The sequence below is a fragment of the Bubalus kerabau genome, chromosome 8, assembly GCF_029407905.1.
Source record: "Bubalus kerabau isolate K-KA32 ecotype Philippines breed swamp buffalo chromosome 8, PCC_UOA_SB_1v2, whole genome shotgun sequence".
In the NCBI taxonomy this organism is placed as follows: Eukaryota; Metazoa; Chordata; class Mammalia; order Artiodactyla; family Bovidae; genus Bubalus; species Bubalus kerabau.
The window spans coordinates 55,702,936-55,721,083 of NC_073631.1; the positions used below are offsets into that span (position 1 = coordinate 55,702,936).

The 18,148-nt window shown below is 35.0% G+C and overlaps 1 protein-coding gene across 1 annotated transcript in view; it reads left to right on the plus strand.

The window, feature by feature from the left end:
- Nucleotides 1-17,800, plus strand: part of TFEC (transcription factor EC) — a 94,957-nt gene extending 77,157 nt beyond the window's left edge. The window contains exons 4-7 of the mRNA XM_055589470.1: nucleotides 1,378-1,434; nucleotides 7,573-7,648; nucleotides 14,755-14,902; nucleotides 15,787-17,800. Of these exons, the coding sequence (XP_055445445.1) occupies nucleotides 1,378-1,434; nucleotides 7,573-7,648; nucleotides 14,755-14,902; nucleotides 15,787-16,167 (662 nt within the window). The 3' untranslated portion in view covers nucleotides 16,168-17,800. The remainder of the gene's footprint in view (nucleotides 1-1,377; nucleotides 1,435-7,572; nucleotides 7,649-14,754; nucleotides 14,903-15,786) is intronic.
- Nucleotides 17,801-18,148: the final 348 nt, after the last annotated feature.

Below are 18,148 nucleotides of genomic sequence, written 5' to 3' on the forward strand. Positions count from 1 at the left end.
AGAAGCAGAAGTCGATCAAAATAAGGATCTCCTGACTTACAAGTCTAGTGTTAGTTTCTCCATAAAATAAAATAAAATTTAATAGAAATTTCTGTAACATGTTTTTAGTTCGGCATTCAAACATTGATCTTTTAGTATTTTTCTTTAGTTAATATCAGCATTTTTAATAAATACAATATTTCTATTCTTGGAATCTAACAAATGACTCAAAAATATCTATGCATTCAAATTATTTAGAGTAAAATTAATTAATTTAATCTTAAATAATCAAAATTTAATAAATATATTTATATATTTCTATTTTAAAGCTAGAATAATTCAAAGAACATTGTATTAATTATCTATTGCTATATAACAAAGTACCCCAAACTTAACAGATTGAAATAATAAATGTTAATTATCTCATACAATCCCTATATTTCAGAAATCCAGGGGTGATTTATAAAATTGCTTCTAGCTCAGAGCCTTGTGTAAGGTTGCAGTCAAGATGTTGGCCAGAGATACAGATATTTGCCACTTGATAGGCTGGAGGATGCACTCCCAAGACGGTTCACTCACACATCTTTCTACTCAGTGCTGCTTGGTTCTTTAACATGTAGAACTCTCCACAGGGCTGCTCAAGTGTCCTCATGATCTGACAAGTAGTGATTCAAGGAACACCCAAGGGGGAAGCTGAAAACGTCTTTTATGACCTAGTCTTGAAAGCCACACTAATCATTTTCACAATATTATATCAGTTTCACAGATCAATCCTATTCAGTATGGAAGGGAACCATCAAAAGTATGACTGTCATGAATGAGAATCATGGTGGACCATTTTGGAGTCTATCACAAGTGCTAACAACCACATAGCACATAAAGTGTCTGTTACTTAAAGTATGGATTTGTTTGATAGGTACATGAGAAATGTAGTTAGTTCCAATTCTTTGAATTTATAAATCATAATATTTATAAAAAATGTAGGTTGTGAAAATTTAGATTGAAATAATTTTGAATAATCTTAAGCTTCTGAGAATAATTCTAATAAAAATGATTAAGCAGGTTAATATTTACTGTATGCTCTACTTCTTTTAATCACAACAATGATATTTAGTAGGTATCATACCAACTTCACAGATGAGAACTTAGGTAGAGACCCCAAGGCTACTAAATGGAGGGTCAGAATACAAATTCAGGTTTTACTATTTAAATCCCATAGGTTTTGCCACTGCCTTCTTACTAATATGTTGTTTCAAATTTCTAAATATTTGCAAAAATTTTTGTTACACCACTTGGAGTAAGTAATATTATATTTTCACTTGTATTTCTGAATTTTGTTGACTGGAAGGATTGTAAGGTAGAAATAAGTACTGTTTCAATTATTTTCCTTTTGATCAGAAACAGATACTCGCGCTTTGGCCAAGGAGAGACAAAAAAAGGACAACCACAACCTCAGTGAGTATATTTTCCTTTCTTCTAAGCAAAATGAATCAATGCAAGAGGAAATGCAAGGAGGTTAAAATATGTGGTGTTTTATTGTCACCTGTATATATTTTGAAGTCAGGTGACCAAAATTAAGTGTACATGCTCACTAGTAGAGCTATTTTGGGGAAATTTAGACAATGCAAACTCCCAGAAAAGCTAGACATTTTTATGAAGTGAAACATCTCAAATTTTCTCCTTGATCATTTTCTCTCTCTGAAGAATACTAATAAGGGAGATGAGTGCACTGTGTTACATTTGAACTCAATTGACTCCAAAATTTAAAGAGATAAAAGTGACTTTAGAAAAATGACACCATTCAGCCAAAAGTCACATCAAACCCATAGACACCTCAAAACTCACTACTGGACACTTCATTGCACTCCAGAGAGAAGAGATCCAGCTCCACCCCCCAGAACAGCGACACAAGCTTCCCTAACTGGGAAATCTTGACAAGCCACTAGTCCAACCCCACCCACAGGAAGCAACCTCCACAACAAAGAGGAACCACAAACTTCCAGCATAAAGTAAGGCCACCCCAAACACAGCAATCTAAACAAAATGAAAAGGCAGAGAAATATTCAGCAGGTAAAGAAGCATGATAAATGCCCATCAAACCAAACAAAAGAGGAGGAGATATGGAGTCTACCTGAAAAAGAATTCAGAATAGTGATAGTAAAGATGATTCAAAATCTTGAAAACAAAATGGAGTTACAGATAAATAGACTGGAGATAAGGATTGAGAAGATGCAAGAAAGGTTTAACAAGGACCTTTCCTTTTAACAAGGAAATAAAAGTCAGTCAATAATGAATAATGCAATAATTGAGATCAAAAGCACTTTGGAGAGAACCAACAGTAGAATAACTGAAGTAGCTGATAAGTGAGGTGGAAGATAGAATGGTGGAAATAAATGAAGCAGAGAGGATAAAAGAAAAAAGAATTAAAAGAAATGAGGATAACCTCAGAGACTTCTGGGACAATATTAAGTGCCCCAACATTTGAATCATAGGAGTCCCAGAAGAATAAGACAAAAAGAAAGGCCGTGAGAAAATACTTGAGGAGAAAATAGTTGAAAACTTCCCTAAAATGGGGGAGGAAATAGCCACCCAAGTCCAAGAAACCAAGAGAGTCCCAAACAGGATAAACCCAAGGCAAAACACCCCAACACATATTAATCAAATTAATGAAGATCAAACACAAAGAGCAAACATTAAAAGCAGCAAGGGAAAAGCAACAAATAACACACAAGGGGATTCCCATAAGGATAACAACTGATCTTTCAATAGAAACTCTTCAGGCCAGAAGGGAATGGCAAGACATACTTAAAGTGATGAAAGAGAAAAACCTACAACCCAGATTACTATACCCAGCAGGCATCTCATTCAAATATGAAGGAGAAATCAAAAGTTTTACAGACAACCAAAAGCTGAGAGAATTCAGCATGACCAAACCAGCTCTTCAACAAATGCTAAAGGATGTTCTCTAGATAAGAAACACAGAAAAGTTTTATAAACTTGAACCCAAAACAACAAAGTAAATGGCAATGGGATCATACTTATCAATAATTACCTTAAATGTAAATGGGTTGAATTCCCCAACCAAAAGACAAAGCCTGGCTGAATGGATACAAAAATAATACCCCTATATGTGCTGTCTACAAGAGACCCACCTCAAAACAAGGTACACATACAGACTGAAAGTGAAGGGCTAGAAAAAGATATTTCACGCAAATGGAGACCAAAAGAAAGCAGGACTAGCAATACTCATATCAGATAAAATAGACTTTGAAATAAAGGCCATGAAAAGAGACAAAGAAGGACACTACCTAATGATCAAAGGATCACTCCAAGAAGAAGATATAACAATTATAAATATATATGCACCCAACATAGGAGCCCCACAGTATGTAAGGCAAAAGCTAGCAAGTATGAAAGGGGAAATTAACAGTAACACAATAATAGTGGGAGACTTTAATATTCCATTCACACCTATGGATAGATCAACTAAACAGAAAATTAGCAAGGAAGCACAAGCTCTAAATGATACAATGGACCAATTAGACCTAATTGATATCTATAGGACATTTCACCCCAAAACAATGAATTTCACCTTTTTCTCAAGTGCACATAGAACTTTCTCCAGGATAGATCACATCCTGGGCCATAAATCTAGGCTTGGTAAATTGAAAAAAAAATTGAAGTAATTTCAATGCAGTAAGATTAGATGTCAAGTAAAGTGAAAGTGGAGAATGAAAAAGTTGGCTTAAAGCTCAACATTCAGAAAATGAAGATCATGGCATCCGGTCCCATCACTTCATGGGAAATAGATGGCGAAACAGTGAAAAGAGTGTCAGACTTTATTTTTTTGGGCTCCAAAATCACTGCAGGTGGTGACTGCAGCCATGAAATTAAAAGACGCTTACTCCTTGGAAGGAAAGTTATGACCAACCTAGATAGCATATTCAAAAGCAGAGACATTACTTTGCCAACAAAGGTCCATCTAGTCAAGGCTATGGTTTTTCCAGTGGTCATGTATGGATGTGAGAGTTGGACTGTGAAGAAAGCTGAGCACCGAAGAATTGATGCTTTTGAACTCTTGAGAGTCTTTTGGATTGCAAGGAGATCCAACCAGTCCATCCTAATGGTAATCAGTCCTGAATAATCATTGGAAGGACTGGTGCTGAAGTTGAAACTCCAATACTTTGGCCACCTGATGTGAAGAACTGACTCATTAGAAAAGACCTTGATGCTGGGAAAGATTGAAGGCAGGAGAAGAAGGGGACGACAGAACAAGATGTTTGGATGGCATCACAGATTCAGTGGACATGAGTTTGAGTAAACTCAGGGATTTGGCGATGGACAGGGAGGCCTGGCATGCTGCAGTCCATGGGGTCGCAAAGAGTTGGACATGACTGAGCCACTGAACTGAACTGAACTGTACCTGTGAAACCTGCATCTATCTGTTTATAAAGCACCCGTCTTCATCAGAGGGTAGGCTGACTATATGAAGGAGGAGAAGTCTAACCACTGGTTATAACAGTCGTTAGAGTAGTTGTGGAAAGGGAAATGATTTGATTTTGATCACATAGTGGTAGAGCAGACAAGCATTGGTGCATTTTGTGAGACAAGAACCTGAAAGACAGGACTAATTGTTAACAGAAAGAAGTTACACATCAAGGAACTAAAGCCTTCTCTTTTAGTTTTAAGGCCGCTATTACCTTCCTTTCTCCTTTCTTCTCTCCCCTATGTTTGCACTTTAAATAACAGGCCATTTAATGTTAAGTATGATAGGTGCTTGGTATGATCATTATAGATGGCTCAGTGGTAAAGAATCCACCCTCATTACAGGAGGCACAGAAGACATGGGTTCAATCCCTGGGTTGGGGATTTCCCCTGGAAGAGGAGATGGCACCCCACTCCAGTATTCTTGCCTGGAAAATACCATGGGCAGAGGAGTCTGGCAGACTGCAGTCTATAGCATTGCAAAGAGTCAGACACAGAGTGACTGAGTGCACACATGCACATTATACAAGTATAAAAGTATTTTCTACTAATAATCTGGATTACTTGGTGATCTTACTTTTTGAAGCTATCAATGTTACCAAAAATTAATATCACATTTTAAGTATGAATCTAAATATCCTCTAACATTTGAGAGGATCATGGCCACTTAACAGATGTCTAAATACTTAAAAGCTATAACTCAAGCTAGAAATACTAAATTATGTTCTATCCTTCCTAAAGATAGGAAGGCCAGGTTTGAAATATGAGTTCTCAGATCCTCAGAATTTTGTGAAAGTACTGTGCCACTAACAGATTGGGCCACTAATGGATCTCCACTTGATGGAATTTTGAGTGGGAAGTCATGGTGGGGCAATGTCAGCCCTTACTCAATGGCCCCTTTCACTTCTCTTTCTATGCCCTATTGCATTCTATGGTGCACATGACCTCAAACATGAGTGTGAACCCCTCATCTTGTATATTCAAGTTCCATACATATCTGCAAACAGTTGACCCTTGTCTGCATGTTGGGCCTGGGGAGAGCACCTTGCTGTCATGATCTTCCTTCAGGAGGATGAACCTCAGACATAGCCAGCACAGGCTCAGGGCATTTGGGAGAATATTCCTGGTGTAAATTACCTGGAGTGTAGTTTAGAAGGGAGATCCCTATGCCCTGTGGCTGCCTTGCTCAGTGAGGATGGATGTGGTAAGAGAAGGCAAAGGGGGCCCTCAAGTATGGAGTCTGGAAAAGAGGCACCTATTGCCTGTTTCTAAGGACAGGAATGAATGAATATATCAAAAACTTTGTAAAAAGTGAAATCACATATAACATGAAGTGATTTAGTAATTAATTTCTTAAAGCTTGACTCCTTTACAAACAACTAGTACTGGATATGAAAACAGTGGGAAAACAAACTTCTCATTATAATTAACCATTAAAATTTTATGAGCACAATCTCATAAGGTTAGAGTAGGAATTTCTGATATTTTACATAAGGTACATTTAAATAATAGATTTTGAAAAAACATTATAGGACTACACAAGTCCTATTTTGAGATAGAAATGTGAACATCCTTCATAGCTGATCTTCATCTTATATTTGAGTCTGTTTTATAATATGAGAGTATGTGTGAACATAGAATTATTAATAAATTCTCAGTATAAAATATAAATGTATTTCTATCAGCTTTGCCTTTGTTTATTTTCTTTTCAGTTTTTTATATGGTGTCAGTTTTTTCAATTACTTGCACATTGAAAACAAAACTGGCCAAGAAGGAAAATAATCTCTCCCAAGAATCAATTATATCCTAATTTCAGAGGAATCCCAATGTATTATTCCAGCAGGTCAAGTTCATTCATGGTAAATTGCTTCATAGAGTAGATTCACCAAGACAATTGATATTTTTTAGGACTTTCTTTGTTTCCAGTAGCAGCTTGTATTTTTCAAACATGTATTGTTTAATGTTTCAACATACAGTTTTTTATTCTTCATGACTTTTTACTTCCTTCATTTCCCTGAAAAGCTTTAAAAATGTTACCTACTGAAAAAGGACTATATGTAAGTCGTGGTTCCTGATCCTGCGAGTATAGAGTAGATTATACGACTATTCTGTGCTCTATAAGACTGGTTTTAGGTAAGGGTCAATATAGGAAGCTCTGCTTATTTGTATATTTGACATTTATTGAACATTACCATTGTCATAGGCAATGGATGCATGGGAATATAAACAGAGAAATAATAACTTCTGAATTATTTCTGAGTAAAAACCTTTATCAGTCATTCTCAAAGTGTGGGCCCTCAACAAGCAGCATCAGCAACACCTGGGAATTTGTTAGAAATGCAGATTCTTGGGTCCCAACTTAGTCCTAATAAAATCAGAATTTCTAGGTGCAGAGTACAAATTTATTTTTTTTTATTTGACAGTCCTTCCAGATGTATCTGATGCATGCCAAAGCTTAAGAATCACTGTTCTGTGTATTATTGAAAGTTGTTAAATTATAAAAGTATATTTATGGTCTAATAAACATACATTTATTTAACATCTCTTGCATGCCAAGCCCTCTGGGTATACAGAATGAAGTAAGAAATGGTCCCTGCCCTCAAAGAGGTCATAGTCTATTTGGGCACACATACACACACATAGTCTATTGGGCACACATGAGCCAAGCTTTGTGTTAACTTTTCAGTGGAGTATATGAGAAGAAAAAGTGTATATGTACACACATATATGTATGTGTGTAAATATATATATATATATACACACATATATATATATACACCCACCCTGATAGATATAGATATAGATATAGATATAGATCAGTATGAGTAAATATAGCATTTCAAAGAATGATAAAAATGTTATTTTTGAGAGAAAATGTTTCAAAATGATTTAAAATCATTGTGAATAATAGAATCACAATTCTAATATTGTTATTTTTTGCTTTTAGAGTAAAATGTATTTGAATTTTTATGTTATTGTTGAGCAGTACACTTGTGACTAAATGGAAATTTTTTGCTCATTGTTTTTCAAAGGTTATTAAGGAGGTTTACAGTTGACCAAAAGTGAATTGTGCTTTAATGAGAATAATCAATATTTCTTTTTTAATAGTTGAAAGAAGAAGAAGATATAATATTAACTACCGAATCAAGGAGCTTGGCACTCTTATTCCAAAGTCTAATGATCCGTGAGTTCAATAATCATTTCTTAATTATGTTATGGTTTCAATACTACACAAAACAGGTGGGAGGGAAGAGGTGGAGGGGTGAGCCAATGCTGAGTAAAGTAAGCAGCTTATGGTGAAGACAAGGCTACTACTGGTGTCATTTTAAAATACCTATTCAAGGCTGATAATTATTAAACATCAGACATCAAAATTGTTACTAACACTTATCCTATTGAGCTTTAGGAAATAAGCAAATTATTTCTTCTTAGTACATAACAAATCTTTCTGTATGGCACCAATATTTGCAAATTTAGTGATAGTAACATATTCTCATGATATCAACTGGAATCCTCAATTTATAGTTATAGCAATTCTTCCAATTTAAGATTTATATGTACATGAAAATTGGAATGTTTAATTCTCAGAGGTTCCAAAATTCAAGCAAAAAATATACAAGCAAAAAATAAGAACTGTAAAAACATGCTTATTGATATTAGTCAATAATTTGTTGTTGTAATTAAATTTTCAGCTAGGTTCATTCAACTAATGCCATATAGTTACAAAGTCAGTTGAACTAGATGTTTGAGGTTGTAAATTTCAAGAAATAGTTGATTAATTGAAATGTCAATTTACCATGTTTCTCTAAAACCATGAAAACATTGTAGCATTAATAAGGACTTGAAAAAAAAATGTTTTGTTCAGACAGAATTGGACTCTCCAAACACTGGCATTATCCGTTATTCAGAAATGACGAGGTTTGATACAGTGGTTTTTGAGAAAAGTGAAAGTACTCTTTCCCTAAATGCAAATGAGCTATTCACTCGGATGATTCAATCATTTATAATGGAGGAAATGCCATATATTTATTCTTATGGGCATAGTAGATAATGAAGGCTTCTTGAGTAGAATGGCAGAAAGAACACTGGATGGGGAGTCTGAAGAGCTTAATCTTGGCTAGGATCCGCCACTAACTTTTCAAATCTTTTGAAGTCTCTCAGCATGCAACTCTTTCTATTAGCAGAACAGAACACCCATTTTCCAGATAAAATTTTAACACTGAAAACATAAATGCACATTTATTTGCCAAACATTTGATATAAGGTCAAGACTTTGTTGTTTGAATATATGTTTCAATTTTCTGACTTACATAAACTGCACAAAAATGTATAGTCTATTTTAGTTTCTTGTAGATAAAACAAAAACCTAAATGCCAACACCTAAGTGTAGATGGATTTTTTAAATGATTGCACCCTAATTTGTAACAGCATATTTTTAGCAAACTATCTTACTGACATTTTACTTTATTTTTTCTGAGGCTTTTAATATACTTTTCCTAAAAAACAAGAGCTGTTTTTATAAATGCTTTTTTCTTATTTTTATTCATATTTCATTAGTTAGCATATATCATTTAATTATACTATCACAATAACAAGTACAACGGGCATTCATTTAACGGCCTGTCAGTAAGCACTGTTGCCAGAAGGATAACAGAAGTACCTGGGTGTCTCAGAAGGTAGCCTAGTGGCCTCTATTATCTACTTTGTCTGACAACAGTCAGTGAGCATCACAAAGGGAATGGATAACATTAATTAATCCTGAAAGTGATCAGATAAAAGTCAGTTAAGAGAGCTTCTCTTGTAACTGATAGAGCTAACCCACAGTGCCAGGGCCAGGTTATATGAAGAAAACAAACGATAAGACTGTAAGATTAAGACTATAAAGCCTGACTGAACATCTTTCGATATCACCATGCCTATAAAGCACCAATTATGGATGGAGTTTTATAAAAATAAAATAAAAGAATATGTATAACCTCAAAAATGATAACGCTTATGTGAGGGGTAATTATTACTCTATACTTTTATAGAGTAGCTATGGCTATAACATGGCTCCTCTCTGGTTCTAATTCATTGTCAAGAACAAGGGATGGCAAAATTTTCATTGTTAAGATCAAAGGATGGCAAATTTTTTCTTTAAAGGGCCAGATAGTAATTATTTCAAGCTTTGTGAGCATAAAATATGACAATTACTCAACTCTGCCATTGTAGCATGAAAGCTGCTGCTGCTGCTAAGTAGCTTCAGTCGTGTCCGACTCTGTGCGACCCCATAGACGGCAGCCCACCAGGCTCTGCCGTCCCTAGGATTCTCCAGGCAAGAACACTGGAGTGGGTTGCCATTTCCTTCTCCAATGCATGAAAGTGAAAAGTGAAAGTGAAGTTGCCCAATCGTGTCCGGCTTTTCTCAACCGCATGGACTGCAGCCTACCAGGCTCCTCCATCCATGGAATTTTCCAGGCAAGAGTACTGGAGTGGGTTGCCATTGCCTTCAGACATAGACAATATGTATATGAAAGAGGATGACTGCATCTGATGAAACTTTATTGACAAAAGCAGGCTGTGGGCTGATCTAGAATAAGGAAAATCCATTTATCCATAATCACATGTGAAAGGGACCATAGTTGGGGAAGCTTCATTGTAAGCCTTCTTAAGTGGTTTTCTCTTCTTTGTATATTTCAGAAAGGAGAATTAGTAATTGTTTTAATTCTATCATATCATATGTAGGCACTGGAAATATAAAAGTATTATATATTATACATATTAGGAGGATAGTAATACCTCATGAAAACTTTGTTGCAGTTTTATGTACAATGTATGCACTAGGTCACAATAGAAAACACATTTCTTATGGAAGATGCATTTGAAAGAGTGGGAAAACCACAAATTTGCAAAACCAGTGCTAAATAGAGAGAGGAGACCTAGGGCCCAACTTCTAAATACATGCGTTTGGGCAAGCAGAAAGAACTCTGAAGCTTTGGTTCTATCGGATCAGTTCTTCTTCAGTTCTTGTCTTGTTGTACACTCTCCAGACATGAGAGCGGACCAACCTCTGTAGGAGTGGTCTAGACCTGGCTCAGTTTCCCTCTTTATATCTTTTGTTACTTCCTCTTTGGTAGTTCTGGGGGCTTGATTGGTTGTGCTTCATGCCAATGAGGCATGAACCAGATACCAGTCAGGGAAGTGGGTAAGAAGAGGACATTATGCAAATGAAGCATGACCTCAGTGTCGAATCAGGGAAAGGAGTGTCAGTATGTTCTCCCATAACTGTTTTTGACCACTATTTTGGACTGCCGTTTTGGGCCCTGTTTCCCTCTTCTAACTAGCCAGCAGTTTTAAAAAGGCTCTGAATGCCTTTCCAGCTCATGACTGGAATAAACTTAGGGTTTGGTCTAGGAAGGGCTTCCCCTGTGGCTCAGCTGGTAAAGAATCTGCCTGCAATGGGGGAGACCTCGGTTCGATCCCTGAGTTGGGAAGATCTCCTGGAGAAGGGAAAGGCTACCCACTCCAGTATTCTGGCCTGGAGAATTCCATGGACTCTGTAGTCCATGGAGTCACAAAGAGTTGGACATGACTGAGTGACTTTCACTTTCACTTGGTTTAGGAAATGAAAGCTAATACCTGAAGGCGTTTTGAATTCTATGAAGTTGCCATTTTTGTGTATCAAAAACTTCAGAAAATTTTACTTCTTTCTTCTTTGCTGGATCAAAATAGTATGGTCAGAAGGAAAACAAATAGTAAACAGTTATAGTTGAGATAAATATGTTGAGAAAATGAAATGAAAAACATACTACCAGGGAATGATAATATCTTAACCATTAGTGAAAAATAAAACCAAACAGAACTAACAAATAAGAAGGTGAAACATTTCTCCAGATGTGTGATAGTATCTACTTCATATGTGCTTTTTATTAATCATATTTACAAAAATCATATTTGTAAATATAAAAATGCTAGCAGAGCATGCATTGTGCTATCAAATTATTATTTTTTCTACTTTTTTTTAAACTAGTTTGTCTACTTTTTAAATGACTTTTTCTACTTTTTTAGATATAAACCTAAGTGTTTTTTTTTCTACTAAACTGATTTTTTTATCTTCTACAGTCAAAACTTTCTTCTGCTTTTGTGTAAGAATGGCAGTTGAACTAGTAAATGAGACCTAATAAGACTTTCTAAATCAGAAGTTATAAAATATTGATCAAAGGAAGAAGAATCAGACCTCTCATGATGTTTGCTTTATTTTTTTTTTTGTAATACTTTTAAGTGGATGTGTACTCCTAAGATGACAACAGATCATACATTTGCATAGTTTTGCCTGGCAGCATTCCTACTCTAACTTACATATTTCTAATACCTTCCTTAGTCCTACAGACATTCAAGGTTTTAACTTCCCTAAAGATTTAAGTTCTTCAAAATAAATTATTTTGTAGAAAATGATAAGCCATATGAATATTCACTCCTTAGACAAGTCTTTGTATGTGTTAGTGTTTACAGTATACTGTCATATATAATGTTTTTAAGGCCTAACTGCTTGAAATTATCTTGGGACATATAATTAATATATCTCCTTAACAACAGACTGGTTCCAAATAGGAAAAGGAGTATGTTAAGGCTGTATACTGTCACCCTGCTTATTTAACTTGTATGCAGAGTACATCATGAGAAACTCTGGGCTGGAAGAAGCATAAGCTGGAATCAAGACTGGTGGGAGAAATATCAATAACCTCAGATATGCAGATGACACCACCCTTATGGCAGAAAGTGAAGATGAACTAAAAAGCCTCTTGATGAAAGTGAAAGAGGAGAGTGAAAAAGTTGGCTTAAAGCTCAACATTCAGAAAACTAAGGTCATGGCACTTGTCCCATCACTTCATGGGAAATAGATGGGGAAACAGTGAAAACAGTGTCAGACTTTATTTTGGGGGGGCTCCAAAATCACTGCAGATGGTGATTGCAGCCATGAAATTAAAAGACACTTACTCCTTGGAAGGAAAGTTATGACCAACCTAGATAGCATATTCAAAAGCAGAGACATTACTTTGGCAACAAAGGTCTGTCTAGTCAAGGCTATGGTTTTTCCAGTGGTCATGTATGGATGTGAGAGTTGGACTGTGAAGAAAGCTGAGTGCTGAAGAATTGATGCTTTTGAACTGTGCTGTTGGAGAAGACTCTTGAGAGTCCCATGGACTTCAAGGAGATCCAACCAGTCCCTTCTAAAGGAGATCAGTCCTGGGTGTTCTTTGAAAGGACTGATGCTAAAGCCGAAATTCCAATACTTTGGCCACCTCATGCGAAGAGTTGACTCATTGGAAAAGACTCTGATGCTGGGACGGATTGGGGCAGGAGGAAGAAGGGACAACAGAGGATGAGATGGCTGGATGGCATCACTGACTCGATGGACGTGAGTTTGAATGAACTCCGGGAGATGGTGATGCACAGGGAGGCCTGGCGTGCTACGATTCATGGGGTCACAAAGAGTCAGACACGACTGAGCGACTGAAGTGAACTGAACTGAACTGAATATATTTGGAAAACAAAATATTTTAGGATGAAATCTCATACATTAAAATGACTTTAAAATAAAGTAAACTTTTAAAAATTTAGTGAAATGACAACAAATAAATGTTGTAAGAAAACCTTTGTGTGGTTTCCTTTTAAAAAATATTGATTGATTGATTTGGGCTTCCCCAATGGCTCAGTGGTAAAGAATCCACCTGCAAAGAAGGAGACACAAAAGATGTGGGTTTGATATCTGGGTTGGAAAAATCCCCTGGAGGAGTGCATGGCAACCCACTCCAATATTCTTGCCTGGAGAATCCCACGGACAGAGGAGCCTGGCGGGCTACAGTTCATGGGGTTGCAAAGATTTGAACATGACTGAAGCAACTGATCGCATTTACTGATTTGGCTGCATCAGATCTCAGTTGTGTGTGTGGAACTTAGTTGCCCTACAGAATGTGGGATCTTAGTTTTTTGACCAGAGATTGAACCCGTGTCATTGAAATGTGACTGCTTATCCACTGGACTACCAAGGAAGTCCCCATTGTGTGTTTTCTACCAAAACTTCGAATATTTATTTTAGACCTAAACAGTACTTTAAATTTCAAAGCTTACTAGGATATTGTTTTCATCGTGTTCCTTCTGTCCTTCTAATTTTTTCTTTTTTTTTTCTAATTTTTTCTTTCCATGAGAAGAAATGAAACAAAATTATGAGGCATATACCAGTCAGATTTTTCAAACTATATTTTTCTACTTCTGAGTACTTAGTAAATACATATCAAGTTGCATATATTTCAGGTAGATCACATAAACTAAAATCACATGCAGTGAAATGTCTTTTAAAAATTTCCCTACAAGCTTACTTTCTGTTATATCAAAACAAATCTCATTATTCTAAGTTGAAAATTCACCCAGATTTTTCAGCTGTTCTGATTAACTTTTAGCAATTAGCTTGGCCTTATTCTCCATATATATTACCAATTGTCAGATAGTATTAAATTGATTGATATATGTTTTTAGACATTAAAATAAGTAGCCAGTTCTATAATTCTGGATTTATCATTTTTCTTGTTTAAAAATAATTTTTAATAAAATATTTTTCTATGCTACAGCCTGAAGATTATCAGCAATATTTAATTGTATTTACTTATCATAAACTTATTTAAAAATAGATATATAGCTTTTTATAAAAAATGTGTTGATGCTTTTGTGTGGGAAAATTTGCCTTATGAATCTAGAAAGTTTTGCTCTATTGCATAAAGTTGCCAAAATGATTTGTTTCACAATTACTCAGGATCACCATTCAGGACAGACATGGGACCTTATTTTTTTTCCCTAGAAGCATAAAAGCAACCTTATAGAAAGTATGTTAAAAGATTGGTACATATGAAATGATCTTAAAAAATTTAGGCTTAAGTCTTCAGTAATGTACATTTCCTAGTTCATTAATGCAGAAATACTGCACATAGATTTTAATCTCAGAGTTAATAATAAAAGCAATTTTCACTAAAAATATAAAAACTGTAATGGTAGAATCATGATATTGCATTTAGCTCTCCCACAAAAAGTCACTTTATTACTTTCTTTTGACACTTATTTTCATTCTGGGATTAATTTTACTATATAAGGGCTTCTTAACTATTCTATTAAAATTTCTATTCAGAAGCAATAATATCTAAGAGTGAATAATAGTCATGTAAATCATTATTTCATATTAATGTAAAAGATTTTGTAAGTTCTTATGAATTCTGCTGACATGCACAATTGTGAAAAGGTTATCTCTCCGTTCTACAGTGATATGCGCTGGAACAAAGGAACCATTCTAAAAGCATCAGTGGAGTACATCAAGTGGCTACAAAAAGAACAACAGAGAGCTCAAGAATTAGAACACAGACAGAAGAAATTAGAGCAGGCTAACAGGCGCCTTCTACTCCGCATTCAGGTTTTCATAAGAATGTTGCCATGAACCATGTACCTTACATATGACTTACCCATCATCACTTCTATTCATTGGTCTTGTTTCTTTTTTTCTTACTAACAATTGTTTTTTGCCTTCTCAAGGATTATTTTTATTGCCTTTTAGAAGTTCACAAATTAGACTGATTCAATTAGGTTTTGATTAGAAATCTAGGCTCAAGCTGGCTTTAAAAATATATAAGGGATAACAATAACTAATTGCAAAATGCATAAAATAGAACCAATTTTATAAACACACAAATATTATCCCAGTCAAAAAATAATAGTAAATAGGATCTTTGTTTCTTTCGATAATATTGGACATTAAATTTTCCTCTCCCTCTTTTATTTGTTTAGTAACACTGCTATGGATTTTGTAGCCTTAAGGCATATTGTGCTAATTTATATTAAGTCACTCCTCATCTTCTTATGTGACACAAAATCTCAAAATACAGGTTTTCATAACTCTCAATAATTTTTTCTTTATATATGTGAACAAGCTTATTGCCAGGTAAAACACTTGTTTCCATAAAATGGTCTTATATTGAGAAATTAATCAGGAAGAATGACTGAAAGATTTCTACTATCTCCAAATAGTTGTCTTGTAGTCTGAGCCACTGTGAGACCATTATATGTCATGTATTCTTTTAATGAACAAATGGGGGAGGAATTTTTTAAGAAATCTGAGTATTTTCCTCAGGATTATTTTTCAGGCATTAGAAACATACCACACTCTGTTATTTGCAAAGAGTATTTCTAATTTATACTATTCTTCATGTTGAGTGCTTGTTAGATCTATTTCTGACTTACTCTCTAGAGTTGAGTTTACTATCAAAGTCATTATTTAACTATTCTTGTTTGATATTGCAGGAACTAGAAATACAGGCTCGTGCTCATGGTCTGCCAACCCTGGCTTCACTTGTCACAGTTGATTTAGGTGCTCACATCACCAAACCACAGACCCATCTAGAGCAGAATTCAGGAGACTATTGCCAACAATTGGTTCTGTCTCAGGGGACAAGCCCTGAACTCTGTGATCAAGCTATGGCCTTCTCCGATCCTTTGTCACACTTCACAGATTTATCATTTAGTGCAGCTTTGAAAGAGGAACAAAGATTGGATAACATGCTACTGGATGACACAGTATCTCCGTTTGGAACAGATCCTCTGCTATCTGCCATTTCTCCTGCAGTTTCTAAAGAGAGCAGTAGAAGAAGTAGCTTTAGCTCAGAAGATGGTGATGAGTTATAAAAAAATAAACAGGCTCAATTGATCAACTAGGAAGAAATTTTGTGCTGGTGCTATGCAATTACATTCTTGTTTCATACATTTCTCTCGCTTAATTTTTCTGAAGGGAATATATTGGTCATGAAACACTGATTGGTTAGAAACAGCAGAATTTACAGGAAGGACAAACACGGTGTTGAAGAATTATGGACAGAAAAATGTTGTTTTTTTTTTCTCTTTGACCACTAAGTCCAAATCTACTTAAATATTGTTTTTCTGGAAAGAGGTACAACATGAGAAATAGCTCTCTACTGATGTTTTAAAAGTAGTCACTTAATGATATGCTACTGGAACTAACAGACTGCAAGAATAAACCTTCTGAAACAAACGTTTTCTTCCTTTTGAAACATGCAAACATTTCCTTACTTACTTCCATCTCTTTCCTATTCAAGCTCTGACTACATTAGTTTTCAAGAATCAAGATCAACAATCTGGTGGTTCATTGCCTTTCTCCATTGTCTGGTGGATATGTTGTCTAAAGTTCAAGTCTTGTAGAGGAACTAAATAAAAGATAGATTATCTGCCACTTATAATTGAAGAGTAAATCTATAATAAACTCTAGAATTTCCACAATAAAACACAGAAAATTTATAAAAACCTTTGGATTCTAAAGACTCAAATTCCCTTTGTCAGTTCAATTACACAAATGCTAAAAGCTTCTTTGCATATTTATAGAGAAGACACACACAGTCCAGAAAAGGAACACATTGCATCTTTTCCTCGAGAATATTGGCTGGAATTGTATCATTTCACTTCACACAAATATACTCCCCCAAACAGGCACAAAATAGAGGAAATATATGTTCTTTATTCCCCTTCATTCTTCTGATTTTCTAATCAGCATCTGAAATTACATATTAAATTATTTTTGCTTCATCAAGAAGAGATATTGGATAATCAGTCTCAGCAAATAAAATATTGAAAGTCCACCTAAAGGACAGTTTGTTAATTTGTTAAATAATACTTATCACTGTTTCAAAAACTGGATTTAAATTAATTAGTTGATACAGTTTTCCTTTGAATTTATGAAATATTGAAAATTGGATTGCCAACTGACAAAATAATTAGTAAAACAGAAAAGCTTTCTTATTACTTCAGCTCTGAGTAGAAGATATAGTGCTATTCCTAAAAATACTTAAAGTACCTTATGATCTTTGTTAGCCTTTATTAAGAACATTTATACCTATGGTGATTTACTCAATTTTTTTCTCTTCAGCTTCTTCAAAGCTTTGGGAATTGACTTACCAGGAATATTGCTCTGTTATTAGACCTGCGTGAACAATCATCTGATCAATGAGCATTTAAGGAGAGATATTGAAAACTGCAATAAGTTTTATGAAAATATAGAACAGAAGAGCAAGATATGGTCTTACTCCTCAGGGAGTTAACGAGACTGCGTAAGAAACCACAACAAAAGATAGAAGACTTTTAAAATTAAAGTCTACATGGTGTGGTATAAACTGCAAATACTGAAGTTCAGAAAAAATAAAATTGAAGGTTGGAGAATCCCAAAGGGTGTGGGAAGAGCAGAATTTAAAACTTCTTTTAAAAAGCATACGTTTGGTGGAGGGGAGGCTATACAGGAGAATAATATCAACTAAATGATAAAATGAGAATAAGTTGGGAAAGCATCTTCATGAGACATTCATTAGAGAGATCTAGAAGACATCTGTTGGGAATCCTGAAAACTATTGACAACAACTTATGAAAGTCTCTTTGAAAACCAAGATGAAATAATGTAGTAGAAATATATATATATATTTTAACCAGGAGGAATAAGTCTAAAAATTAAAATCCTGCTGTGTATTACTATGATTGAGATGTAGTCATTCATGAATATTAACTTTGGGATAAATTTTTGAAAGGGTGCTTCAGGTTTTACTCGCATGAAAAATACGTCATCACAAAATTTGAGACTTATTGCTAATTAAAGTGGACAAATACT